This window comes from Labrus bergylta, chromosome 3 (assembly GCF_963930695.1).
Source record: "Labrus bergylta chromosome 3, fLabBer1.1, whole genome shotgun sequence".
NCBI classification, from domain to species: Eukaryota; Metazoa; Chordata; class Actinopteri; order Labriformes; family Labridae; genus Labrus; species Labrus bergylta.
The window spans coordinates 24,911,735-24,936,676 of NC_089197.1; the positions used below are offsets into that span (position 1 = coordinate 24,911,735).

The 24,942-nt window shown below is 40.7% G+C and overlaps 3 protein-coding genes across 7 annotated transcripts; 1 reads left to right on the forward strand and 2 right to left on the reverse strand.

Moving 5' to 3' along the window:
• The first annotated feature begins 1,022 nt into the window (after positions 1-1,022).
• Positions 1,023-16,529, forward strand: pkma (pyruvate kinase M1/2a). 5 transcript variants are annotated; one of them, XM_020644125.3, is made up of 11 exons: positions 1,023-1,179; positions 6,547-6,728; positions 7,192-7,283; positions 9,707-9,838; positions 9,947-10,133; positions 10,254-10,524; positions 10,687-10,837; positions 11,092-11,244; positions 13,172-13,338; positions 14,847-15,028; positions 15,235-16,529. In XM_020644125.3, exons 2-11 carry the CDS (start codon positions 6,572-6,574, stop codon positions 15,339-15,341), a joined length of 1,599 nt encoding a protein of 532 aa, XP_020499781.1. In that variant the 5' UTR covers positions 1,023-1,179; positions 6,547-6,571; the 3' UTR covers positions 15,342-16,529. The 5 variants fall into 5 exon arrangements, with proteins under 5 accessions (XP_020499781.1, XP_020499867.1, XP_065809087.1 ...); XM_020644211.3 differs by having other exon boundaries at positions 1,161-1,300; XM_065953015.1 differs by lacking the exon at positions 1,023-1,179 and adding an exon at positions 3,297-3,559.
• Positions 16,530-16,664: 135 nt separating this feature from the next.
• Positions 16,665-18,580, reverse strand: LOC109991636 (trans-1,2-dihydrobenzene-1,2-diol dehydrogenase-like; the record flags this gene model as incomplete). Its single annotated transcript, XM_029282214.2, has 3 exons — positions 16,665-17,955; positions 18,068-18,231; positions 18,466-18,580. Coding segments are annotated over 3 exons (378 nt in total), but the record flags the coding sequence as incomplete, so codon positions are not given.
• Positions 18,581-20,331: 1,751 nt separating this feature from the next.
• On the reverse strand, positions 20,332-24,239 carry LOC109991980 (trans-1,2-dihydrobenzene-1,2-diol dehydrogenase). Its single transcript, XM_020644478.3, has 7 exons — positions 24,083-24,239; positions 22,651-22,762; positions 22,248-22,411; positions 21,883-22,135; positions 21,433-21,557; positions 21,096-21,246; positions 20,332-20,625 (listed from the first exon to the last, which is right to left on the reverse strand). Exons 1-7 carry the CDS (start codon positions 24,170-24,172, stop codon positions 20,516-20,518), a joined length of 1,005 nt encoding a protein of 334 aa, XP_020500134.2. The 5' UTR covers positions 24,173-24,239; the 3' UTR covers positions 20,332-20,515.
• Between the last annotated feature and the right edge of the window lie 703 nt (positions 24,240-24,942).

Sequence of the window (24,942 nt, forward strand, 5' to 3'; positions counted from 1 at the left end):
GATTATCACAACAATTCATTATTGTGACATAGATGTCTAGCATGCACTGGACATAACATTATGTCTGATTATAGATGTGACAGATTGCAGTACAGGCAGTAGACGAACAAATGTACAGTTTACCTCTAATACGTTTTATCATAGCCTTGATATGTGGAAATAAATAATACTTTAATGATATTTTCACTGTATTATCAAAAAAAATATCTAAGAAGAAAATCAATATACATATTTTTCTGCAAAATGTATGAAATGTGAAATAAATTAAATGCAAGGGAATTATTTGAAGAGCTATTCAGAATATTTATGGGGCAGGGGGTTATTTTGAAAAGGCCTATTCAATACGAAGACTCTAACTTGCCAACTTAAAGGAATCTAATGGGGGGGGGCATCTTAAACTGTATTATCATTTTTCACCACTGGATGGAGATGTTGACTCAAAGTAGCACGGCACTAGCACATCACGGGGTCTTTGAGTCATCACCCAAACCCCCATGCGTTTGAAAAACTACACAGTATGTGCATTTAAATTCCACTTTCCGAATCAAATGTACTTGAACAAACAATTGTTTTACATATTTAAAAAAATAAATTGCTGCAGCTTACAGTGAAACACTTGCGGTGACCCTTCCCATAATCTATGTGGCCAGGTGATTATTTGCAAATATGCTCTATGGATGGAGTAAACAACATGGGCATACTTACATCACGACAGATTCTACTCGTTTCAAAGTGCTTTACGGCTATGAAAAAAATAACTGCGTTGCATTCATCAGGAAACTACACCACGCCATCATCAACCACATGTCTGACTTCATTCTGTACTGATGCTTCTACGCGCCCTGATTGGCTGCCCAACTTTACCTATCACTTCCACAGCGCGTCTGCGTATCCCTCCGCGTTGTGTATAGCTTGTGATGTTTTGTGACATTTAACATGAATAATACTAAAGTATAGGACGTGTGTGGGTGCTGTGATGTGATTGCAGTTGGTACACAAGTGTAAGGGCAGTTTATTATTTTTTTCAACTACCCATTTTTTTCTCGGATGAATATCTCTCAGCATCACTAGGAAGTAGTTCCGCAGAGTGCATAGGCTGAGGGACTAGAGAGATCACCTTCAGCTGAGCTCAGTGGGACGGCAGTCAGATCGGCCTAAGCACTTCCTCATCCAGACAAGGTGGGTATCCTGAACAGGGGCTGCTCGTGCAACTTTATAACTCGACTCTTGCGCTTTCACATCAATTCCTTTTAAAGCATTTTGTTTTTCTTCTGTAACTGAGGCGTCATCCTGCGAGCTGGTAAGTCTGGGAATGGACGAGTCGGTCACTCGTGGCTTGTTTCCTCATTCACCTTAACGCTTTTACAATCGAAATCATGTAACATATACCTACACACCTGGACTAAATTGATAGGCGTAGATGGGCCATTTCCATTCCTGCTTTTGTGTGTTCATCAACGTTGCATTTTAAAATACAGTTTATAGAGAAGATACCCGAGGGGGACTATTAGCGCACAATACTTGCAACTAACAGACTTCAGTATTAATTTGTGGCAAAATACGGTTCTTACATGTAAACTTTTGAAATTAAACGCGATGCACTAAGTGTGAAGCTTTTAAAACATCGCTTCCTGTTGCCTCCTGATGTGGGTGTGGCCGCTGCGTCTTCTCGGTCCTCCATTGGTCAGTTTCTCCGTGATGCGCTAAGATCAGGAAAATGTGACGCAGGATGAGAACGTGACCTTTAGCGCATCGTCCGGACGGTGTGTCTTGTGTTTTATAATTAAATTACGTTTGAACCAAACACATGAATTGTACTTAAGCTTGAAGTCAAAGACGTTTTGAAAGTCACCTGTAGTGGTCGTGATCCTTTACATGGCATCGAAAGTTGGTAGAGTTTATCCTTTAATCCACGGTGGCCTACCTCTTCATAGTTTTTCAGAAACATTATAAAAATAAACCCTCGTTCATTATGGCAGAAGAAAACAACATGTCTCTTTTTAAAAAAAAATGTTTAAAATGTTGTAAACCTAGGCTACATTGGTTGGGCAATTTGTCTGTTGCAGTATTTCCACAGATAATAGGCCTTGTTTATACTATACGCAGTATTTTTCCTTACTCTCTGCTTATAAATAGTTATTATGGCTTTTAATTCTCTATTTGTTGTTTTTGTGATGCTACTTGATGACTATGCCCAGTTTCTAAACCTTTTCAAATAGGAGACAGAAGAGGATTTGAACGATAAAAGGTGCATTTCTTAATGAAATATCTTGTGTAATATGGCAATATCTGCTTTTACATACAGAGGATATGCATAGGGCCTTAGGAGTAGCCTGCATAGGCTTTGTTATGCATGAGAACAGGTTTTTTTTTGTGAGTAACACAACTCTAGGGACATTGTCATTGCTTTGTCCTTCCTGGCTGAAGGCCTTGTAACAAAATGGAGTTTTTTTCTCCCACTAGACCTTTTAGTGTTATGATGGCAAGTAACTGCTCAGGAGGATTTCTATTTATTTAGCCAGTTTGTCTTCCATCTCAATGTCATAAACGGTCCCCTTTATCCCAGCGAAATCACTGTAACAACATTTTCATTGTCTTATGGTTCTACAGACATTATATACAGCTCTCGACTCACAACACTGCATATCAACAGATATTAACTTCTTCTGACATAAACAAAAGCATTAAGTATACTGCTGGGTGAAACTGTAATTTAAGCTGTAGCTCCTGATGTTTTTGGACTCAAATGAGCATTTAGGCAGCTGACCATCCATGACATGCTGATGTTGTTAAGCTACTTCAGTTGTAGTTGAGCTGTTAGTCATCGCAGTAGATAAGGCCTTTTGCAGCTGGCACTACTCCCATGCTGTCCATCCCCACAATAGCTGCATGTCTGCTGACTAAAACTACATAGAGCCATGAGGTAGAGCACAACCAATTATGGGTACTCCTCTGATACTGCAGATTTACTTGACCGCACACTGAACTCAATTTGATGTAAGGTGCTGCAGTCCAACAGACTAGTTTAGCATGATTATTTGTCATTAAAAATATGCACAGCGTTCTGTGCATTTCATGAACTTAGGTCCATGCAGCACTACATTGAAGCTTTATAGTTCACCGTCCCACATAGTGCAAATCCCACCGTACATTCTCACAGTATTCAATTTCTACAAACAGACTCGGCACGCTGTGTGTTATATTTAGCCAAGGCTCCATTTTTAAACCTAGGGGGGTTGTATGACGTAGGCTGGTAGTTGCATTAATGTGACAGTGCTGTGCTGTGCTGTGCGTCCTATAGTGGAAGTCTCATGTACTCCCATGCTGTCAGGTCATGGCGATTGCTTTGTCACAGCAGGCGCTATCCTTTATCCTCATTGAGGGGATTTGCTCTAGAGCTCCTGGAAGTGTCTTACGTATGCACGCATGCTGCTGCGGTCACTTCTGTCAGGACTGCTGTTGCAGGAAAAGGAAGCTCCAGCACTCTGGGATTATATTGGAGGACATTGGTAGTAAGGTGTCTGTTTGTCCCTATAAAGAAGAGGAGGAACTGCCGTGGGTATGTAGAGAATCTCTTTTGAGTGAGTGTGCTTGATAGAAACCAGCTTCTGTAGCAAGCTTGGATTAGCCCAGTGTTACGTCACATTCATAGTAGATGGCACTAAATGTCATGTCACCCTGTCAGCAGTGCCGCTTTGGCTGCTTATGATTGCACTGACCTCTTTTGAGATAAGGTACGATAAGGCCATTGTTTAGAGAGTCAGGAGAAATTGTGGCTGTGTGTGTCTTACAAGGAGAGAGTGTGGTGGGAAGGGATTTAAGGAGATTATTAGCAGCCAACTCTAAAGTTAGCTCTGCATCTGTGTCAGGGTTACTCTGGCTGCTGTTGCTTTTTTGTTGGCTGATCTGGGGTCAGACATGCTATCACTGTCTGCTGGCCAGCCATTAAAGCCAATGATGTCATTAGTTTTACTAGGAGTTGGCAAGCCAGGTCAGACAAATCATGACATTGTAGTCACAGCACATAACTTTCAGATGTTATATTAGGAGGACTTGTTTCCGAAGCCAGTTATCTTACCACTACTAGCTCCAAAAATATGACCCTCACCTCACCTGGAGATGCTGTATTTCAGTTTGAGTTGCCTAACATTGACATTTCATTTAGTCCACTTCACTAATGACATCTGATCCCGTCATGAAAGTAATGCAGTTTATTGGTTATTGCCATTGTGATTTGTTCTCCTTTCAACAATGGGATACATATTGGAATGGACCACCCTTCTTGCTATTTTTATGATAATTTTGTTTAAAATCCAAATGTAGAAATATGCATAAAAAACTGTTGTGTTTCTTAAAATTGCCCGTGATTAATCTATGAATGAATTATACTGGAAACTGTCTACTTACTCATACTGCAACATTTCAGTCACTTTTCTCCCCTCTGCAGTCTTTCCCTTTGGTTTAGCCCACTCAGATCCCACCTCTGTGATGCAGTGTGTGCTCTGCAGTGGTGGGATGTGACTGTGCTCACGTACAGCACTGGTCTGGCACTGGTCGGCCCCATTGACTGGAGTGTTACATCATCAGTCAGCGGTTCTGTTGAGAGAGCGTGTTAGTTTAATGGCTCAGCTTGGAATCCCCCCACGTGATGCATTTGTAATTAGGATGGGATGAGTAAGAGCAAGTAGGACAACTTGTGATACTGTCGAATGCAACAGTTGCTATCACCAACATTTACAGCAGTCAGACAATTGCATTTGCAACTTTCAACCGTCCTGTGTGAGTACAAGGTTTTTGAAGTGTGGGGTGTTATAGTTGGGACTAGTAGGGAGCTACTTTTTAAATAGTAAAGGACTATCCTTTGTACCCCGATTGGCTGTTTTGCTTTTGTGTCAAGGGGATCTGAAAAAGATCAGATGGTTTTCTCGTGAAGAAATGTTAATTGTCTTGTTCTGCCAAACAATCTACTAGTGAGAGTGTTCTTTGGTGAAGCTCACTTCAATGTATAATTTAAATAACGAGAACTTGATCCCTCCACTGTCTGGTTTGGACTCATCTTACGTTGGCAGGAAGTCATTATATTCTAAAGTCAATTTAGTACATTTAAGATATTAGTATCTCAAATATATAAGCTTTATTTTAATAATGTTACTTTCATTAACTTGTTTTATCGCTGTGATATGACTTTGTTTAATCTTTTGTTTAGCTCTTTCCCTCCCTGTGTGACTATTTGAACCTAAGAGGTGTGATCATAAGTAATATGTAAAATGTACCTTCATCCTTGTTGCATGTTTTGATGAGAAATACTTCACAGTATTAGTAGTAAAGGCAGTGGACAGTAAGCACAACTACCCCCAAATGGCTGCAGATGTTTAATGTGCATTGTAAGGCCAAAATAGACTTTAGACCAAATTTGCATTTGAAAATCTTTTTCGAAACATTTTGTCCAGAAACATCTTCATCTAAATGACTGGTGATATATTTCACATAGCTTAAACTTCTAGTTCTGTTGTTAAAATGTGTCGGCTCTCCTACCTCATTAGGCTCAGACACAGTGTTTGAATTGCGCAGATTTCTACAACTGTCTGTTTGACCCGATTTACTGTTCGAGCAAGAATTTCAGGTCCCCAGGCTGTGCTGTAGTTATGTAATCACAACAACTAGACGAGAGCATTCCTCATCGACGCTGTGCTGAATGCTACACCCTGCTCCAAAACAAACACCTTACTGACTGCACGTCCAGACATGCCTTGATTTTAATGAGATTTTGTACTCACACATCCATGTGTCTATTGTGCACATGACAGAATTGACAGATTTTGATGATTTTTTTTGTGATATTTCCTCTCTTTTACAACATACTACTGTCGTGATCAAAGCATGCCAACTCCACGCTGATGATGAAGGTGTTGTTGCCATGGGTGACTCAGGAAGAAGTGGGTGGGGGGTACAGAATGTACAATATGGTGTAGCAGCTCGACGTGTGGAGCATGGTGGAATTGCAGAGCATCAGTTGGATTCATATCTTGCTAAGAATATAAGATTTATGTTATATTATCAAACTGTTGACAGTTTGAAGATCCTTAAAAAATACTATTGTTTCATTATTATTTTATTTGACATAAGTACATATGCAACCTAAAAGGCAAATACTAACTGAGTGAAAGACAAACTAGATTACAATGCCTGATTATTTAAATAAAGGCATTTAATCAGGAAGTAAGCCTTAATCTTGATTGCTCTTTGTCTAAGTAGCTGAGGTTAGTTTAAAATAGATTTGAGATCAAGATAATTAAGTATGGTTGGTTATGGTATGGTGTTTTTGCAGAGGGGAGGGATACAGTGCCCTTAAAGTCTGGTCAGTGTGACCTATATAGAAATAATTCCATGAACCGTAGAGCACTCAGGACATTATGTGAAGACAACCTACGAAGTAGTTTTGGCTCGTAGTTTTTGACGAGGTTGATTTTCCGTTTGGTTACCTTTTGAAAGCTGTAAGTTGCATTCTCTATGTGAAGGGTTTCCTTTTTTCATATTTCTATGCAGGACTCCAGTTTCACCAGTGAACTACATGCCTCATCCAAAGGTTCCAGACATGGGCTCTGCCTTCATCCAGACACAGCAGCTCAATGCTGCCATGGCCGACACCTTCCTGGAACACATGTGCCTGCTGGACATCGACTCTGAGCCCACCACTGCAAGAAACACCGGCATCATCTGCACCATCGGTTGGTTAACGTTAAAGGCTCTGTGATATGTGGTTGATATGAGGTTTCTGCTAGGGCTGCACAATTATGGAAAGTCAGAATTACCTTTTTTATTTTAACCTGGGGGTCACTACCAAATGAATTCCTGATGATAAAAAAGTATCATAAAACGTACAAACATTAATTTGCCAGTAGGAGTAAATTAATATTAGATTAAAATAAGTTATGCTATGTTGGGGCACAAATGGCCTAGCAGTAAGGTTGCGCCGCATCTACGGAGGCTACAGTTTTCCAAGCAGGCAGCCGGGGTTCAAGTCAGACATGTTGCTCCTTGCTCCTTTTTCGCATGTCATTCCCCCCTCTCTCTCCCAGTTTCCTACTCTGTCTACTGTCCTATCTAAATGAAGGCTGAATGCCAAAATGATTGGACTTAGTATTAAGTCATACTATGTCTTTGTTCCCTCTTATCAATAACTGCCTGCAGGACCGGCCTCCCGTTCTGTGGACATACTGAAGGAGATGATCAAGTCTGGAATGAACATTGCTCGCATGAACTTCTCTCACGGCACACACGAGGTGGGTCTTCAACAACTCTGTGTATTGTGTAAATGAGTTGGGAAAGTGCAGCTAAGCAGTCACATTGTTGCATGTCACGTTTAAACTTTGCTGATAATTTTCAGCACACATGGTCCCGTGCTTTATCACAGAATGGTAGCGTTGGTCATGTTGATCTACGTGTCAGTGTTTGCTTTTTTATCTTGTGTACTTTTTAAGCATTTAAAGCACTGTTGTAACTCTCTACAGGAAATCACTATGGTGAAAGTGATAGGTCATCAACGCTCACAGTGAACCATCACGTAGTTCATTGTAAACTTAAGTCAACTTCCCACATTGTGCAAGACGAAGGCCAGCCATCGTGAATGGACATAAAGTAGTGCTAACCTAGATTACAGTTTGGGTAATATACCCGCATTCTGTTGATAAGATATGTGGCCTGATTAAGTGTTTATATACTTTATTAAGTGATAGCTGTGTGTCTTACCTGAAATCACTTGGTTATTTATAATCTGTGCACTTTGAGATATGAAAAAGGAAACTCCTCATTGATATCCTGCACTCTTAACCTAGGTTCGTTGATGTGGCACATTTTAAAAAGCTTAGCCAGATTTTATGCTTCAACCTAGATCAAGGACAAAGAACACACTCACACGCACAATTTTCCACAAACAAAAGGTTTATTATTTTTACATTGTAAAAAGAGATGAAAAAACGACATTAGCCATACATCACCAAACCGATCAATCCTGAGATGAGGAAACCAGTGGTGAGAGAGACTGGCTGAGTGCTGCCAGCTTGTCCAGGTGAGGCTGTGTCTCTCCTTCAGAACCTGACTCTGTCCTCCAGACAGACATACAGGGACAAATTAGAGATGCTCATCCCATTAATCAACAGATTAAATGCTCCGAATAGAAAATAATCCACATTCAAGAAGTGGGGCTCTTTGTGTTTCTAACTAAACTTTTCAATAGTGTCACTTTTGGCAATTTTTGTAATGACGTTTTATGATAATGTTTCAATTTGCGCTTACAGTTTTTTGACCTCTTCATCGGGAAATATGATAGAAGTTTTTCTAGATTGATATTCATTGATAAAATCACAATGATTTTTCTGAAAATATAAAGTTAAGCAACATTTTAAATGCATCCTTAGTCCTAAACAAATAGTACCTACAGCCTGACTGAAAATAAAGGTTCAGAGAAAAGCAACTAAAAAATAAAAATCAAGGCTTTGTTTGTTGCCATAAAAACGTAATTTGTTACTTTTTTTTATGCTGAGACTGTGGACACAAGCGGCAAGGGAATGGCGACTTTAAGTGAAACTGGAAGAAGACAGAGGATTGTGTTGCAAATCCAGAAAGTACAACTTAAATAAACAGTCTGAATAATATTAAAAATGAGATGTGGCCTCGCGGAACACATTTCTCTGCAACATCTGTAGCAGATTAATTATAGATTCATGGACCAAGTCCCAAACACACACACACACACACACACACACACACACACACACACATACACATTACACTGTATTTTACTTTATTGTGCAAATTGTGGGAGCGGTCAGGTTTTCTCTTAACCGCAGTGCAGTGAGTGTATCATCAGTGTATCATCAGCTCAATGTTTTGTGAGTGACAGTCAGCACATTTGATTATCCGCCAATGCTTACCTCAATAGGCAGCATGGGCCATGTGCGGCAGAACGATGCTCTCAAGGCAACAAAAATTGCACTATATGCTTAACAATTCTAATTACTAGAAAAAGATTTCTACCTCAGTGATATGACAGATCTGAATTTGGAAAGGCAGGAAGGTTATCCTCTATTTCTTAAAGAATGTTAGAGCCAAGGTTTGCCATCTACGCAGTCGTTGTCATGACATTGACTTTGTCCCAGAAAATAATGTCATTGTTTTGGCCATCCTTTCAAACTATTTTTTTCACACTTTGTTGATAATGTTTTTTTTTTTAACTTGGGTGTATAAGAAGTCTGTTTATGTTGTAATATTGGGTGGCACTTACAAATTTCGTTTTTTTTGTGAAACTTCCAATTTCCTTAGAAACACTGCACTTCCTCATTCTGACATACGGCTACTTAATAAATGTGCTTGACAGAGAAATGTAATTCTTAAAGCTCAAGGACATGAAAATAATTGGGTCAGTAGACAGTGTCACCTTTTTTTCCAAACAAGGTGGTTAATGAACTGAGTGACTCCATGGTGATGCTGACGGTATGACTCATGTTTATGACTGTGTGAGCGAGTTGTCAGACCAACTTTATCTTTTAATTATCCAGGCCTGATAAAGCCAGTATCTTACAGGAACTGTAATACCAGCACTTCTGTTTTATTCCTCTCCTTCAAATGTGTGTGATAGCAGCATAAGATGGTTTAAAAAAAACTATAATGCTTATATATCCTGTTATTTTTCTCTTCCTTTGTCTAGTACCATGCAGATACTATCAAGAATGTGCGTGAGGCATGCGAGAGCTTCGAGCCGGGAAGTATCCAGTACAGGCCCATCGGTATCGCCCTGGATACCAAGGGCCCTGAGATCAGGACCGGCCTCATCCAGGGAGTGAGTTTAGCATTGTCTGTTCTTGGTCTACTAACTAAAAGTAATGCCTTCATAAGCCTTTTTGCATGGAAAAAAAGAAAAGAAAGTAAAACTATATTTGTTTGACAGAGCGGCACAGCTGAGGTGGAGCTGAAGAAGGGCAACACGATCAAGATTACCGTGGATGATGCTCACCAGGACAACTGCAGCGATGAGCTCCTCTGGCTCGACTACAAGAACATTAGCAAGGTGGTGGAAGTTGGCAGCAAGATCTACATTGATGACGGACTCATTTCCCTGCAAGTTACAGAGATTGGTTAGTGGAGGATTGGCAAACAAAAATATAGAATCTCCTATACTCTGTTTCGAAAACACTGCACTGTATTCATACCAAGCATGAAGCCTCAAGTATTTAATGTGTTTCTCTGCTCTTCAGTTTCTGATAACCTGATCTGTGAGATCGAGAACGGTGGCACCCTGGGCAGCAAAAAGGGAGTGAACCTCCCCGGTGCTGCTGTAGACCTCCCTGCTGTTTCGGAGAAGGACATCAAGGACCTGCAGTTTGGCGTGCAGCATGGAGTCGACATGGTCTTCGCCTCCTTCATCCGCAAAGCAGCCGACGTACACGCCGTCAGAGCGGTGCTGGGAGAGAAAGGCAAAGACATCAAGATCATCAGCAAGCTGGAGAACCACGAGGGTGTACGCAGGTGTGTGCGCAAGGTCCATTTGTTCATATATTTTGTGTACATCTTGACAGGTTTCGTGTTGGAGTAATAGTTTATCGATTCTTTGTGTCTAATGGTCGGCTTGACAACAGTGTTCTGAACACAAGTGGAACATCCCATAATCATTTTATTGATTTTGTGCAGATTTGACGAGATCATGGAGGCCAGCGACGGCATCATGGTTGCCCGTGGTGACCTGGGAATTGAGATCCCCACAGAAAAAGTCTTCCTAGCCCAGAAGATGATGATTGGTCGCTGTAACAGAGCTGGCAAGCCGATCACATGTGCCACTCAGGTAATATAGAAGCAAAGGACAAACTGTATGTCTTCAACTTTATTCCCCCCAGCATCTGATGTTTGTGCCTGAAGATGACTTGCAGATTTCACTGTCAGTGTAAAATATCTGCAGTTTTGTGAATGTGAAAAAGAGCAGCCTTAAAAAAAAAAAAAAAAGATTGAAGTATTCATTTTGTTTGTGCCTCTCCAAACGCTGATATTTTTGCGTTGTGTGAGTGTTACCCTCTAACTCCTCACACTGACGACATTCAGATGTTGGAGAGCATGATCAAGAAGCCCAGACCCACCCGTGCTGAGGGCAGTGACGTAGCCAACGCCGTGTTGGATGGCGCTGACTGCATCATGCTGAGCGGAGAGACTGCTAAGGGAGATTACCCCCTGGAGGCAGTGCGCACACAGCACATGGTGAGTTCATGTATTTCAGATGTAAAAAAATCACTAGCATTAAAGTTAATACAATGTTGAAGAGTTATTTCGTGGAATCAAGGGTTGTTGATTAGAGAGAAGAAGTGTGGGATGATCTTGCATGATTTATCACTTCTCTAACCCATTCGCATGTTTTAGTCACAGACTGGTGTTTCACTCTGTCTCTTTTTGTTTGCTTTTTTTTTTCAACTGGACACGTGATTCTCAGTCACACAATGATTCAGCAGCTTTTTTTTCCACTTTGCTAAACAACTGTTAAAGAAGGTGTCAACAGAATAGTTTGGCTAACCGGAAGAATATATCATTGATTTATCTATCCATCCATTTATCTTCTTTGAGATTATTCTCTTTTATTTAGGGATGCTATTCAATAAACCCTTCATCATTTACAACTCAAACCTCAACAAGCTAGAGACGTCACTAATGACTTCTTTGTGCATCCCTGTGATAAAGTTCCAACGAGGCTTGTGTGTTAACTGGCTGAACCCGTGTATAACTTTCAAACAGGGATATTGTGACCTTGGATGTGCACAAAATAGAGGCACAGAAACAATGATCATTTACATAAATGACATTTTTGGACAGAGTGGTCTCAGAAAACTAAGCCGGATAAATGTCCTCCTCCAGCAAAGACTCGCTGTCCTGCCTTTCTTCCTTATCTCAAAAGCCTTGATGTACTTTTTCAAGACTTTACAGTGAATATTTAAGTCAACCCCGAACACGTAGATGTTTAAAGACTTGATGAGCAGGAACAATTAGTGCCTTAATTGTAAAAAAAAAAAAAAAGGATGGGGGAGTGCTTTTCTGTATAATGCACATTTTGAATGATTCAGCAATTGTTGATAATTGACTAAGCTGATGATGGACAAAAATGTTTAAAATTCTATCTGAAATATCTGTTTGTGTCTTCTTCACTTCATTGTATGTTTTGTCAGTCAGGGAAAGAAACAGTTTAAAGACCTTTTTTTGCAGTTTAAATTCATAAGATTAAGATCTAGTAGTAATTAGATCTTAATCTAATCTTGCATCAAAAAAGCAATTATTATCAATCATAGATGGATTAAGCAGTTCATGCTGCCCTCCCTTCCTGTCTTTCCGTTCAAGCTTTTGTTTGCTAACTTGCACTGCTCTCAGCAACACTGTGCACTGCTATGCAGGTGCTGACGTGACTCAGCAGTGACTCAGCAGCTGCTGCTACTGAGCTTATTGTCCTTACACTCAAGTTGCATAGTGAGCTTCACAACCTGGAGTTTACTGCAACTTTCCTTGAGCTCAAACCATGTGTGTTGAGAAGCATTCACAGACTAACTCAAACATTATCTTTACACCTTAATCTGACTTTTCTTGTTCTTTCTTCCTGGCTGTATTTGCATGTGTGCAGAGATTTGGCTTCTTTTTTAATTTCAAGATGACTTTAGTCCTGTCCTATCCTCCTTATCTTTATTTTTAAGTTCTAAACAAAACATTGGCTCTTTCATTTGGATCTTTAATCATTTGTGATATTTTTCAAGGTTGATGTTAAATAGTATCGTTATTTTAAGGTTTATTTCAGCATAACAGTAACCTTGACTCCGGATTAGCATGGGTCGTGGTCTACTATTTTGCATGTTATATTCTCATGCTTATGGTTGTTGTAAAATATGGATATCTTAAAATGTTGATGATACCCCCACACTAACTGCACATCCAAACTCCTCTGTCCACTGCCCCCCCCCCCCCCCCCCCCCCCCCCTGTCTTTTTCTTTCTTCTTTTCTTTTTTACTTTTATTTCTTCTTGTGTCTTCAACATTGTCCTTCTATTTGCCACATTCCTGTCCATTCTCCACCCACTTTTCTCATGTTCCATCTGGGTGTGCCTGGTGTGGGAATGCCTGTGTTTGATGCATCTTGCCCTCACTTGTGCCAGATTGCTCGCGAAGCTGAGGCGGCCATGTTCCACCGGCAGGTGTTTGAGGACCTGCGCCGCTCCACGCCGTACTGCAAAGACCCCGCTGAGGCTATTGCAATTGGCGCTGTTGAGGCCTCCTTTAAGAGCTTAGCCTCTGGGATCATTGTGCTCACTGGCTCTGGAAGGTAGGGAGCTAATCTTGTCCTGGCAGTTCAAGAAGGACATTGATATCGGAAGTTCAGGAGAGGGAGAGTAGGGCTAGACAGGGACTGACTGCAGTAATGACTGGGAGAACCTGGCAAACGCATTAAGTAGACTGCTGGTTGTTTTTTTTTTTTCAAATGTGAGTTGACCTTTACCCACAAGCTAATTGAAAGAGGCTAAAGCACATCAATCACATCTCACTTTCTGCTTATTGCACTTCTGGTGAGATGCCAAACCTCATTTCGTGACTCTATACTGATGTGTAACGACAATAAAGTTGAATCTCATCTCATCAATCATACTTTCGTGCCTATCATTAAACCAACACCTTCCTGTCAACCAGGAGTCTAGTTAAACATTTGCCAGTCACTCCCAGCGGTGTGAGTGACTGTGGTAGTGGTAACCCCTCCTCATCCTCCCACCCTTCCCTCGTGGTCCCTCTGTGCTCAGATAGCACGAGAGGCTGAGGCAGCCACCTTCCACAGACAGCTGTTTGAGGGGCTGAGGAGACACTCCCAACTGACCACAGACCCTTCGGAGGCGGTAGCCGTCGGAGCTGTCGAGTCCTCGTTCAAATGTTGTGCTAGTGCCTTCATTGTTCTCACCAAGACTGGGAGGTAAGAAAGAGAAGGATAGAGGTGAAAATGCCTTCAAGGTAAGGTAGTTGCAGAATTAACAACCACCTGACTGACATGGATCGGGATTCTACCTCCAAAACCAAATTTGCTCCAACAGATTCCCTCCCCTTTTTATTGTGTGTTTGTGTCTGACTGCTGCTACACAGGGTGAGGGAGATTGCAACAGATTAAGAAAAATTGGGTTGCCTAAAGCCGATCCAAATGTACATCCCTCAAAGACTTAATAACATCAGATTAGAAGAAAGAGCTACCGACCATATTCCACATCACATCAATAAACATTTTGGAAACTTAAGTTGTACACACACAGCAGTGCTTGCGGCTATATGCCACTATGTCATAAATCGGGGGTTGAGCCTGCTGTAATCTGAGTGTATGGACATTTGGATTGAGCAACTTAACCCTTCTCTCACACATTCTGACTGTTCATTATTTTTTAATGATTAGACCTCTCACGGCTGTATGGGCAGAATCTGATCAGCCTCCCACATTTTCCTGTTCATTCAAAAACACATGGCTACAGGGTTTTTTAATTGCACTGAATTGCTTTTTAAAGACTGAATTTGCATCTGACTAATGTTTAATTTGGCCTGTTAAGTATTAATATTAACAGTTTATGCAGTGTGAAAAATGCTAGATAATGTAGGTTTAAAGAAAATAATGATTCAAATTGCATTTGTATGTATCTAAATTTTCCTCGCTCATTCTGTAATTAATTCAACACTGACTGTTAAAAACTCTTTTTGGTGGACAGTTGAAGTAAAAGGACAGTATAGCGTATACTGTAGATAGCTGTCATCATAATTTGGCCATGGAATCTTATAGGTGTGTGTCTGTGTGTGTCTGTGCAGATCTGCCCACCTGCTCTCCAGGTACAGGCCCCGTGCACCCATTATCGCCGTCACCCGTAATGCTCAGACAGCTCGCCAGGCCCACCTGTACCGCGGCATCTTCCCTGTCCTCTACACCAAGCCTTCTCACGATGTGTGGGCTGAGGACGTCGACATGCGTGTGAACTTTGCTATGGATATGGGTGAGTACATATGCCAGGTTTTAATTATTATGTTGTGTAGCTAACATAACGTTGCACAAGAACAACTTTTTGCACAAGAACAACTTTTTATACTTGAACAAAATGAAAGTAACTGTTCGAGCACGAAGAGAAACAGTGTTAAAGAGCGATACATTTTGGTGTTAAAAAAAAAGCATAATTTGTTTATTCATCTTTTTAATTTTCAGGCAAAGCCAGGGGCTTCTTCAAAGAGGGAGATGTTGTCATCGTCCTGACTGGTTGGCGTCCAGGCTCCGGTTACACCAACACCATGCGTGTGGTTCTGGTGGCCTGAACAGCCAGCACAGCTGCTCTGCTTCTTCGCTTTATGGTCATCTTTATTTCATACTGCTCCACCCCTACGCTCCATACCAGCTCACAGTCCTTTCAATCTAAGACTTGGGCTCATAGACTCAATCGCTGCAGAATTTAGCATTTAGCCAATAATGCAAAGAATAAAAAAAACAAATAGATTATAGCCTTCATGGCCAGAGAGCTGTTTTAGCCAAGAGTGGAGGCTTGTTTAGTACGATTCCAATTTATGTCTATTCCTTTCGCATGGGTACTCTCAATCAAACCAGTCTGCGGGGCCTCAGATGAATACACGCTGACCAGAAAACTGCTGTATTTATTCACTCACTCACATAGTTAAAAGTTAACCAGTCTGAAAGTGAATACATCCTGGTCTGTGTGCATGTGCTTACTGGCTTGTTTAGGTTGGGTTAGTGGTGGAGCAGGCTGATCTCCACAGAGCACCTTTATTACTGTAACACTTGACTTACTGATCACACTCCTGCGGGTATAATGAACAAACTGGTTGCATCCTAAATCAAAAGGAATGATCCTACAGGGAAGCCTTTGCTCCACCTCTCCACCTAAACAGACCCTTGTGTAGTGCTGCCTGTATGAAGTGTCCACTCTTAAAGCCAGCTGTCACTGTGTTAATGTCTACCTTTAAATGTTGCACTCCTTATCTACTCCAGACAATGTTACATTCAATATTATACTTGATTTTTTTGAATGGTAAATTTTTGTCTCGGGACATCCAATTCTACTTATATTTTGTCTGACCTTAGAGAAATGTTAGTTTTGGATGTCCACTTAAGAGCTGTTTGAGCTAGTTACTGTGTTTGTGTTATTAAATGTGTGAGAGTCTTTGTTTATCGGCATTTGGATCATATCTTAGTTAGCGCTTATTTGAATAAGGTATGGTTCACTAACATTGACTGATGTGAAAGAGCACTTTTGGATTTTTTTTCTCTCAAGGGACCTGAGGAAGGGACATAGCTGTGTCCCTCTCAGCCCCAGTGGGTTAGGGGCGGCCCCCCTCCACTGTAGCTGTCTTCATGTGTCTAATATGCTCTGGATTGTAACACTAGAGTGTGAGAACTAACTTTATGTAAAGGGGAAATATAATGTATAGCTGGTGTACTGAGCTGTCCTAAAAGACTGGATTTCCATCAATAAAAGAGATAAGCACCAACCTTTCCTCAGCCTCAAATGTTTTGTGTGAAAATGAATAACCATGATTCACAGTGTCTGTGCGGTACTGCAGTCACTTTGGATGTAACGTCAGTAGTGTGCATTTAAATTCAAGAATCAAATGAAGGAAAACAAATGTTATACAATTTTTTATTAATGATTGAAAGGTTTAATTGTTTTAGTGTCTTTCCATGTTTACAACATGGAAGCACTTAAGTCAAATAAAGAAAGTCTCAAACATATACTGCCTTTGTGCTCACAACATTCCCTCACTTTGTTGAGACTATTGATGATTTTTCTTTCATCTTAATATTCATCTACTGGCAGTCCTGGCTGTAAGTCACCCCCACCTGCCAGCGGATCTCGTCCTCTACCTCAGCCAGCAGCAGAGAGTCTGCATGGGAGATATCTCTTAAGGGGCGTAGCCTAAACCTCAACGTGTCAGGTATGGAACAATTACTCTTCGTAAAAAAATAAATAAATAAAGACATCAAGTTGTCTCACTGAAGTACTTTTTTTTTTTTTTTTCAATAACCAAGTACTTTATATATATTTATTATATTTTTACGTAATCTACCTCTAAGACAGACTGGACACTAAGCGCCTTCCTGCCTTTCAGGAAAACAAACTCAAATAAACTCAGCACTACGCCCTTTGATGATGCCCTTTGTGCCCACATTAACGGCATCATTGACCAGCTTCCAACCAGAAGAACAAATAAACACTGCCATCCTGTTCCTGGAGAACTTCAGTGTAACAATAACAGTCTCATTCCTGCAATATATAATATACACATTTCAATTCACATTTAAACTATTAAAGATAAAAACTATAATACTAAAACATGAACTCTGTCACATGCCTTAAAAGGTGCGACGTTAGGGATTCTTGTAGTGGCACATGAATGTCTTCAGCAAAAGAAAATGTTGAGTCAGGTCATTCCACTGTATTTTTTAAGAGGTGTACTGTATAAATGGAGGACAACATGAGGTGTCTGAACTATCAAACCTTAACGTTTACAGTGCCAAAATGAAAATACAGAGATAAGAGGTGAAGTCTTATCAGGACAGGGGACACTCCCTTGGTTAAAAATTCTTATTTCACATACAGAAGGAATCACAGTGGCAAAGAAGAAGACAATAAACATCTTGTCTGTAAACATATAGGTCGGCACAAACACAGTTTAAAATTCTGCCACTGTGTTTTTTCTACCTGTGTTTAGATATTATTCTTGTAAACTTTAATCACGAATACGTGTTACTTATTATTCTCCATCTTCAAATGACAAAGTATCACTTATCATATCCATGAGACCATACTGGTCACTTTTACATTACCAGTCTCCAGGCACACCCCCATGGCCTGGACCCCTGGGCCAGTAGCCGTCTTATCTCCACTGAGGCCGGGAAGAATCGGGTCCAGACAGCCTAGCACACAGACATGGAGTCATTTCAGAAAGCAAACGTAATTAAAGTGAGTGAAGGAGAAAGTTGGGCTGTATAAGAAATGTTATTTTCTTTTTTTCTTCTATGGCCATACTTCCATGAAGAAGACATCATTGAGTTTGGCAGAGGCCAGGATCTCCTTCACCTCCTTTGTGTTCATGGCCAGTGGCTTCTCACATAAGACGTTTTTCTTGGCGTTTGTATAGAGAAGACATGTCTTCAGATGACAGGGGTGGATAACTCCAATGTACACCACATCTGGGCTCACACAAAAACAAATCAAAAACAGAATTTTCTGTAAGTCAAAATTATAGTCGCAGTAAAACATACACAGGAAAAATACTTGTAGTTTGAACTGGAGATTTGTGACAGCTGTCTTTTGTTGTAAAGTTTATCCCTGACCATTTGAGTGAGAAAATATGTTTAATTTGATGCTTAACGTAATTTAACTGACAAATCCAAAGATGCATCAACAAATCAACAAAATCTCACCTACATCTGGATCTCTGGCCAGCTCCTCATAGCTGCCATATACCTTTGGGATGCTGTGCTTTTTGGCAAATTCCTGAGCATCCTCCAATTTACGAGCTGCCACAGCCACAACCTGTTAAAAAAACAGCTAAAACACATTATTTATAGCAACACAATGCTCCTGCTTCACCTGAATGAAAGGCCCTAAATGACAAGAAAATATCCTTTTTGCAAGCTGTAATCCTGAAGGGCTGGTGTAAAGACTGCCTGGCATCTGATGTTTTTTCCTCTCAATAGCACCAATGTGGAGGTGCAACGTATTTTCAGCATAACTTCAAACAAGTTTGATAGTTTGCAAGATACATCTCTTGGATGCGATGGGATGCATCATCAGTGATGTTCCTGAGGTCATTGGGGGTTTCGGGTCTTTAAACAGTAGACCCCCTCACCCAGGTGACCCATACAGGGTTGATCAAGTCCCGGATTGCATCCCAGCAGCAGCAATCCATGGACTTGCCCTCTTTATCCAAAGCCACCAGGTTGCTTTCTCTGCAGCTTTAATGATCATAATGAACCTCTGGCCCTAGTCTTCGCAGTTCCCGTAACACCAAGGCCTACCAGAGCTTTGCAGATAGAACGCCCAGCACACCCCCGACAGTCCACTTCAATCAGCTCACAAAGAGACCGCCAGCTTCGCTCTGTACTCTGCTCCACCAGCTCCCTGCGTGATGTGAGAAGGAAACTTGAGTTGTTTTCCAAGATCAACTCTCAGCTGCCAGTCTGATGGCTGTGGACAGTCGACATGGTCTTTTCTGAGGTCAGGAAGGGGGTTTCTCTCCAGCCTTAAGGAAAGGGATGGTTTTCTTCCTGGGGTGCTGTTGACTGGACTGAATGGCTGTGGTGACCGTTTCCGCAACTACCTTGAGCACCTGGCTGTGACGCCAGCGAGACCCCTTGGCGGTCTGGCCGACTCCTGGTTCCCCCTCGGCGGTCCGGCCGGTTCCTGTGTCCCTGTGGAAGGTCCAGCCCACCCGTGATTCCGTGGGAGGCGCTGCTGACTCCACAGACTCCTGCTTCCCTGTCGGAGTTCCAGCAACTCCTGCTCCTTCTTCAGAGGTTCTGCCTACTCCTAGGCCCTCGTCGGAGGTCCTGATGACTCCTGTGCCCTCGTCTGAGGTCCTGCTGACTCCTGCTCCTTTGTCGGAGGTTCTGCTGACTCCGCACACTGCTGTGTGTCCATGGGAGGCCCGGCCTCTCACTGGTCCAGTGTCGTTGTCTGGTCGGCCTTCAGGCCGCCTCCTGATCTGCTCTCCGTGTTAGGTCAGCCTCCTGGCCGCCCACCAGAACTGTTCTCCTTGTTTAGTCGGCCTCCTGGCTGTCCTCCTGAACTGTCCTGGCAATGAACCCTGCCTCCAGGGCACATAGCCAGGACAGTTGATGTATGTTGGATGTCAGGGTCAGTCTTCCTAGTGATTCCTCGTGGCTACCTGTGTTCTTTACCCTTTATGCTTTTTTTTAGTTGGACATTTTGGATTTGTTTTAAAGTAAGCTTTTGTTCAAAAATAAAATAGTTTTCCTTTATTCTGCACTTTGGTCCTCCTGTTCCCTGTTTTAATCCGTGACAATTTAACTTTGGATTGTCAGGATTAGCAAATTCATACAGTATGCACGGAGCAAAGAAGTCTCACTGTAAACATGCATTTGAAACACTCAATGAACCTGTGGCAAGCCTGTGTTTATTTGCATTTGGATCATATCTAAGTTAGCGGTTATATGAACAATGTATGTTTCTAATTGACTGATGTGAATGATTCACAGTGCCTGTGCGGTACTGCAGTCACCTTAGATGAAGTGTGCATTTAAATTCAAGAATCAAATGAAGGAAAACACGTGTAATAAAACATTTTATTAGTGATTGAAAGGTTTAACTATTTAAGTGTCTTTCCATGTTTACAACATGGAAGCACTTTGTCAAATGAAGAAAGTCTCAAACATATACTGCTTTTGTGCTCACAACATTCCCTCACTTTGTTGAGACTATTGATGATTTTTCTTTTATCTTTATATTCATCTACTGGCAGTCCTGGTTGTAAGTCACCCCCACCTGCCGGCGGATCTCGTCCTCTACCTCAGCCAGCAGCAGAGAGTCTGCATGGGAGATAACTGCACTCTGCTTCAGCCCTACATGTGAAAATGAAATCGTGTCAGTGCATGTAGGAACATGGTCGAGGGCCTGTAAGATTTCAGTATCTCTGATGCCACCTGGTGTTGAGTTTTCCATTACAAGTCAAAAAAATGGCAAATGTTCAAAAACCACTGCCTTTTAATAACCTACAGATTTTTCTCTTAAGGGGCGTAGCATCTCTGAACCTCAACGTTATTGAGCAATTACTCTTAGTAAAAGATTTTTTTCAACAACCAAGTATTTAATAGTTTTATGTAATCTACCTTTTCATTTCTTGTAAGCAACTATCAGAACCCTTGTGATAGCCCGTCAGAGTAATGAGAAAGTCAAAGGTTGTTTCAAGACAGAGGCAACAGCAAAGACCCCTATGATGCCCTAACACTGTGTGAACTTGACAAATGGTAACATCAGTCTTGACAGTACAAGTAGTATAGTACAGACTAAAACATGCTTAATGTCACAGTACCTTTAAGCAAACACTGTCGAACCTCCTCTGCTTCATAACGCATCCCTGTACTGTTGATGAAGTTGAGAGGCAAATAGGGTTCTGGCACAGGATACTGAGTTTCCTCCCCATTCACCACTAAGGATGTGGGGCACCACATATGTTCAGGGACCTAGAAAAGCATGCAACAAGCTTTTTTCACAACAATAACAGCAGAAATAAAATCACTAGATGTACCTATTAATGTGTGCAGTAAAATAATACTCCTTACTTGTGTTACTACATACTAATGCAGATGGATCTACATTTAAACTATTTGAATTGCATTTGATCATGTGACTTTGCTGTGATGACCTACCCTGATGATGCCATTTGTGCCCACAATAACGGCATCATTGACCAGCTTCATACCAGAAGAACAAGTAAACACTGCCATCCTGTTCCTGGAGAACTTCAGCGTAACAATAACAGTCTCATCCGCTCCTGCAACATATTACAAATAATTAATAAATACACATTTCAATTCACATTTAAACTATTAAAGATAAAAACATAAATACAAAAACATTCATTCTGTCACATGCTTTAAAAAGATGCGACATTAATGATACTTGTAGTGGCACATGAATGTCCTCAGCAAAAGAAAATTTTGAGTCAGGTCTTTCCACTGTGTTTTTTTTTACCTGTGTTTAGCTATAATTCTTGTAAACTTTAATCACATACACTTCTTTGGCATTAATCTACATCTTCAAATGACAGAGTATCACTTATCATATCCATGAGACCATACTGGTCACTTTTACTTTACCAGTCTCCTGGCACACCCCCATGGCCTGGATGCACTCTGGCTTCTCTCCGTTGAACACCATGCAGATGAACTGCAGGCAGTAGACGCCAAGATCCAGCATTGCTCCTGCACCCAGCTCCTTCTGCGTTGATCTCGGTACGTGCAACACTGGCCAGCCAAATTCAGATCTCACCATCTTCACGTCCCCCACCTCCCCTTGTGCCAGTAGCCGTCTTATCTCCACTGAGGCCGGGAAGAATCGGGTCCAGACAGCCTAGCACACAGACATGGAGTCATTTCAGAAAGCAAATGTAATTAAAGTGAGTGAAGGAGAAAGTTGGGCTGTATTAAAAATGTTATTTTCTTTTTTTCTTCTATGGCCATACTTCCATGAAGAAGACATCATTGAGTTTGGCAGAGGCCAGGATCTCCTTCACCTCCTTTGTGTTCATGGCCAGTGGCTTCTCACATAGGACGTTTTTCTTGGCGTTTGTATAGAGAAGACATGTCTTCAGATGACAGGGGTGGATAACTCCAATGTACACCACATCTGGGCTCACACAAAAACAAATCAAAAACAGAATTTTCTGTAAGTCAAAATTATAGTTGCAGTAAAATATACACAGGAAAAATACTTGTAGTTTGAACTGGAGATTTATGACAGCTGTCTTTTGTTGTAAAGTTTATACCTGACCGAAATGTTTGAGGCAGAAAATATGTTTAATTTGATGCTTAAAGTAATTTAGCTGAAGGATCCAAAGATGCATCAACAAATCAACAAACTCTCACCTACATCTGGATCTCTGGCCAGCTCCTCATAGCTGCCATATACCTTTGGGATGCTGTGCTTTTTGGCAAATTCCTGAGCATCCTCCAACTTACGAGCTGCCACAGCCACAACCTGTTAAAAAAACAGCTAAAACACATTATTTATTGCAACACAATGCTCCTGCTTCACCTGAAAGAAAGGCCCTAAATGAAAAGAAAATACGTGTTGCAATCTGTAATCCTGTCTAAAGGCTGGTGTAAATGCCGCCTGAGGATGTTTTTTTCCTCCCAATAGCACCAATTTGGAGATGCAACATATTTTCTGCCCAACTCCAAACCTGTATGATAACCTGCTATTTAATTGGAGCTTCAGTTACGCAGGCAGCAGTAAAATCTTAAGTCTTTTGTTCTAACTTTTTAAGGTTGGATTTGAATTAAATATAGTATAAATTGGAGACTGGTTTTGATTCTGTTTTCCACATGTAATCATTTATGCCACACACGTACCTTAATGGAAAGAAGAGTCGTAAACTATGTTTGATACCAATTTATTAGATACTTTACTGTAAAAGAATAAAGTCAGTCATGGTTAACGCATTATAAATGCTACTAACTTTAACACTCCAAACAGGTTTGCTAGGTTACTTGCCGAGGCTTGAATCACCTTGGATGGCACCTACAAGGACAGCAATATCCCATGTATAACTTAAAGAGGCTGCATCCACAGTTATGCATAACTCTAAGCAATACTATAACTTAAACAGGTGAGTTATACAATATTTGGCCTTGGCAGTTGCCATGAAAAAGGGAAGTGATTACCTGGCTAGAAACAATTTTAAATTTGCAGTTAAGTCGAGTTTAATAGAAAACCTTTACTGGAATTGTCTCACTTTAAAATCTAGCCTCAAATGGCCATTCTATGAATTGCAGTATTTGGCACAAACTTTCTTTTTCAAAGCTGAAAGTTACCTACATGATGAAAACTGAAAAGAAGTGTTATTTAATTGGAGCTATCTTACAGTTACGCAGCGGTAAATCTTAAGCCTTTTGTTCTGCATTTTTAAGTTTTGATTGGAATTGAACATAATCATATTCTAGGATGAATTTGATTCTGTTTTCCACATGTAATCAGTCATGCCATACACGTACCTTAATGGGAAGAAGAGTTGGAAACTCCCATTTATTAGATGCTTTACGGTAAACGAATGAAGTCGGTCATGGTTGACGCCCTATAAGTGTTACTAACTTTAACACGTCTTGTACTTGCTTATAATGTCCCTGACGGATGGTTTCAGGAGCGTTTAGCTAAATTAAGCTGCAGAATGACCAGATTTAAACATATTTAACTTTGGATTGTCAGATACAGTCTGCACGGAGCAAAGAAGTCTCGCTGTAGGCTACTCATGCATTGGAAACACTGTATGAACCTGTGGCAAGGCAACTTATCTATTACCTGATGGTCTTCAGGAGGAAGAGTTTTCAGGGCCACAGTGAAGTCATGGCTGATCTTCCCCGCGCTACAGATTCCCCACCTGGTTGCCATATTGGACAGCAATCTGCCTGAATCCTGATCTAGTGACAGAGGTGATCAGTGCGTTCAAAATCAATACTGCGTCTCTGCCGCAAGATGGAGACAGAGTATTAGTTTTAGCTGTGTGACGTAGCACAAAAATAACTTGACAGTGATGACGATTCATGCTCGCAGAACAAAAGCATGACCTTTATATAGATTAAAAGGAAACACAAGAACGACATGTTTTCTTTCTTTTTTGCAGGTTACCTCAGAAACTCTCAGAAACCCAGAATGACATTTTATTTATTTTAATTTAATTTGTATTTTTGTAGCTGTTTTTTTAATTTCAGATAGACCATTTTCTAACCTAGTATTTATAATTTGTTAGTCTGAAATGATCATTTTTGTATCAGATATCAGACTAGACACTATATTTTATTTGTTTTACATTTGAATTATTTTGTGAGTTGTTCTGAGCTAGATTTACACATGAATTTCATGGTATGAATAAAGTCTTTATCCCATTTTTATCTATTATTATAGATTGAAAAAAAAGAAGGAAATAATAGGAGTTTTTAAAGATATTTTATCTTTCCAATGAATAAATTACATTTCTCTTGATAGTCTTTTTTCATGTAGTCACCTGGAGTGTCAGATGGTGGTCAGCCACAAATCAGGCCTCTAAAAAAATATTTTTGTTTAAATCTCATTGTATTTCTTGAGACTTTCTGGTCCATTTTTAATTCCTCATCTTAATACCATATTGCAAAGTTGCTGCAAAGAGAAAAAAGAGCTTAACT

Bases quoted from the DNA above. Each gene is read 5' to 3' on its own strand.
- pkma (XM_065953015.1), top strand. From the start codon at position 3,312: ATGTACTCCCATGCTGTCAGGTCATGGCGATTGCTTTGTCACAGCAGG. The intron at 6,729-7,191 runs GTTGGTTAACGT...AACTGCCTGCAG, and splicing joins CGGCATCATCTGCACCATCG to GACCGGCCTCCCGTTCTGTG. The intron at 15,029-15,234 runs GTGAGTACATAT...TTTAATTTTCAG, and splicing joins GAACTTTGCTATGGATATGG to GCAAAGCCAGGGGCTTCTTC.
- LOC109991980 (XM_020644478.3), bottom strand. From the start codon at position 24,172: ATGGCAACCAGGTGGGGAATCTGTAGCGCGGGGAAGATCAGCCATGAC. The intron at 21,558-21,882 runs GTAAAGTAAAAG...AATATGTTGCAG, and splicing joins GGGGGTGTGCCAGGAGACTG to GAGCGGATGAGACTGTTATT. The intron at 20,626-21,095 runs GTACTGTGACAT...TTTCACATGTAG, and splicing joins TCGACAGTGTTTGCTTAAAG to GGCTGAAGCAGAGTGCAGTT.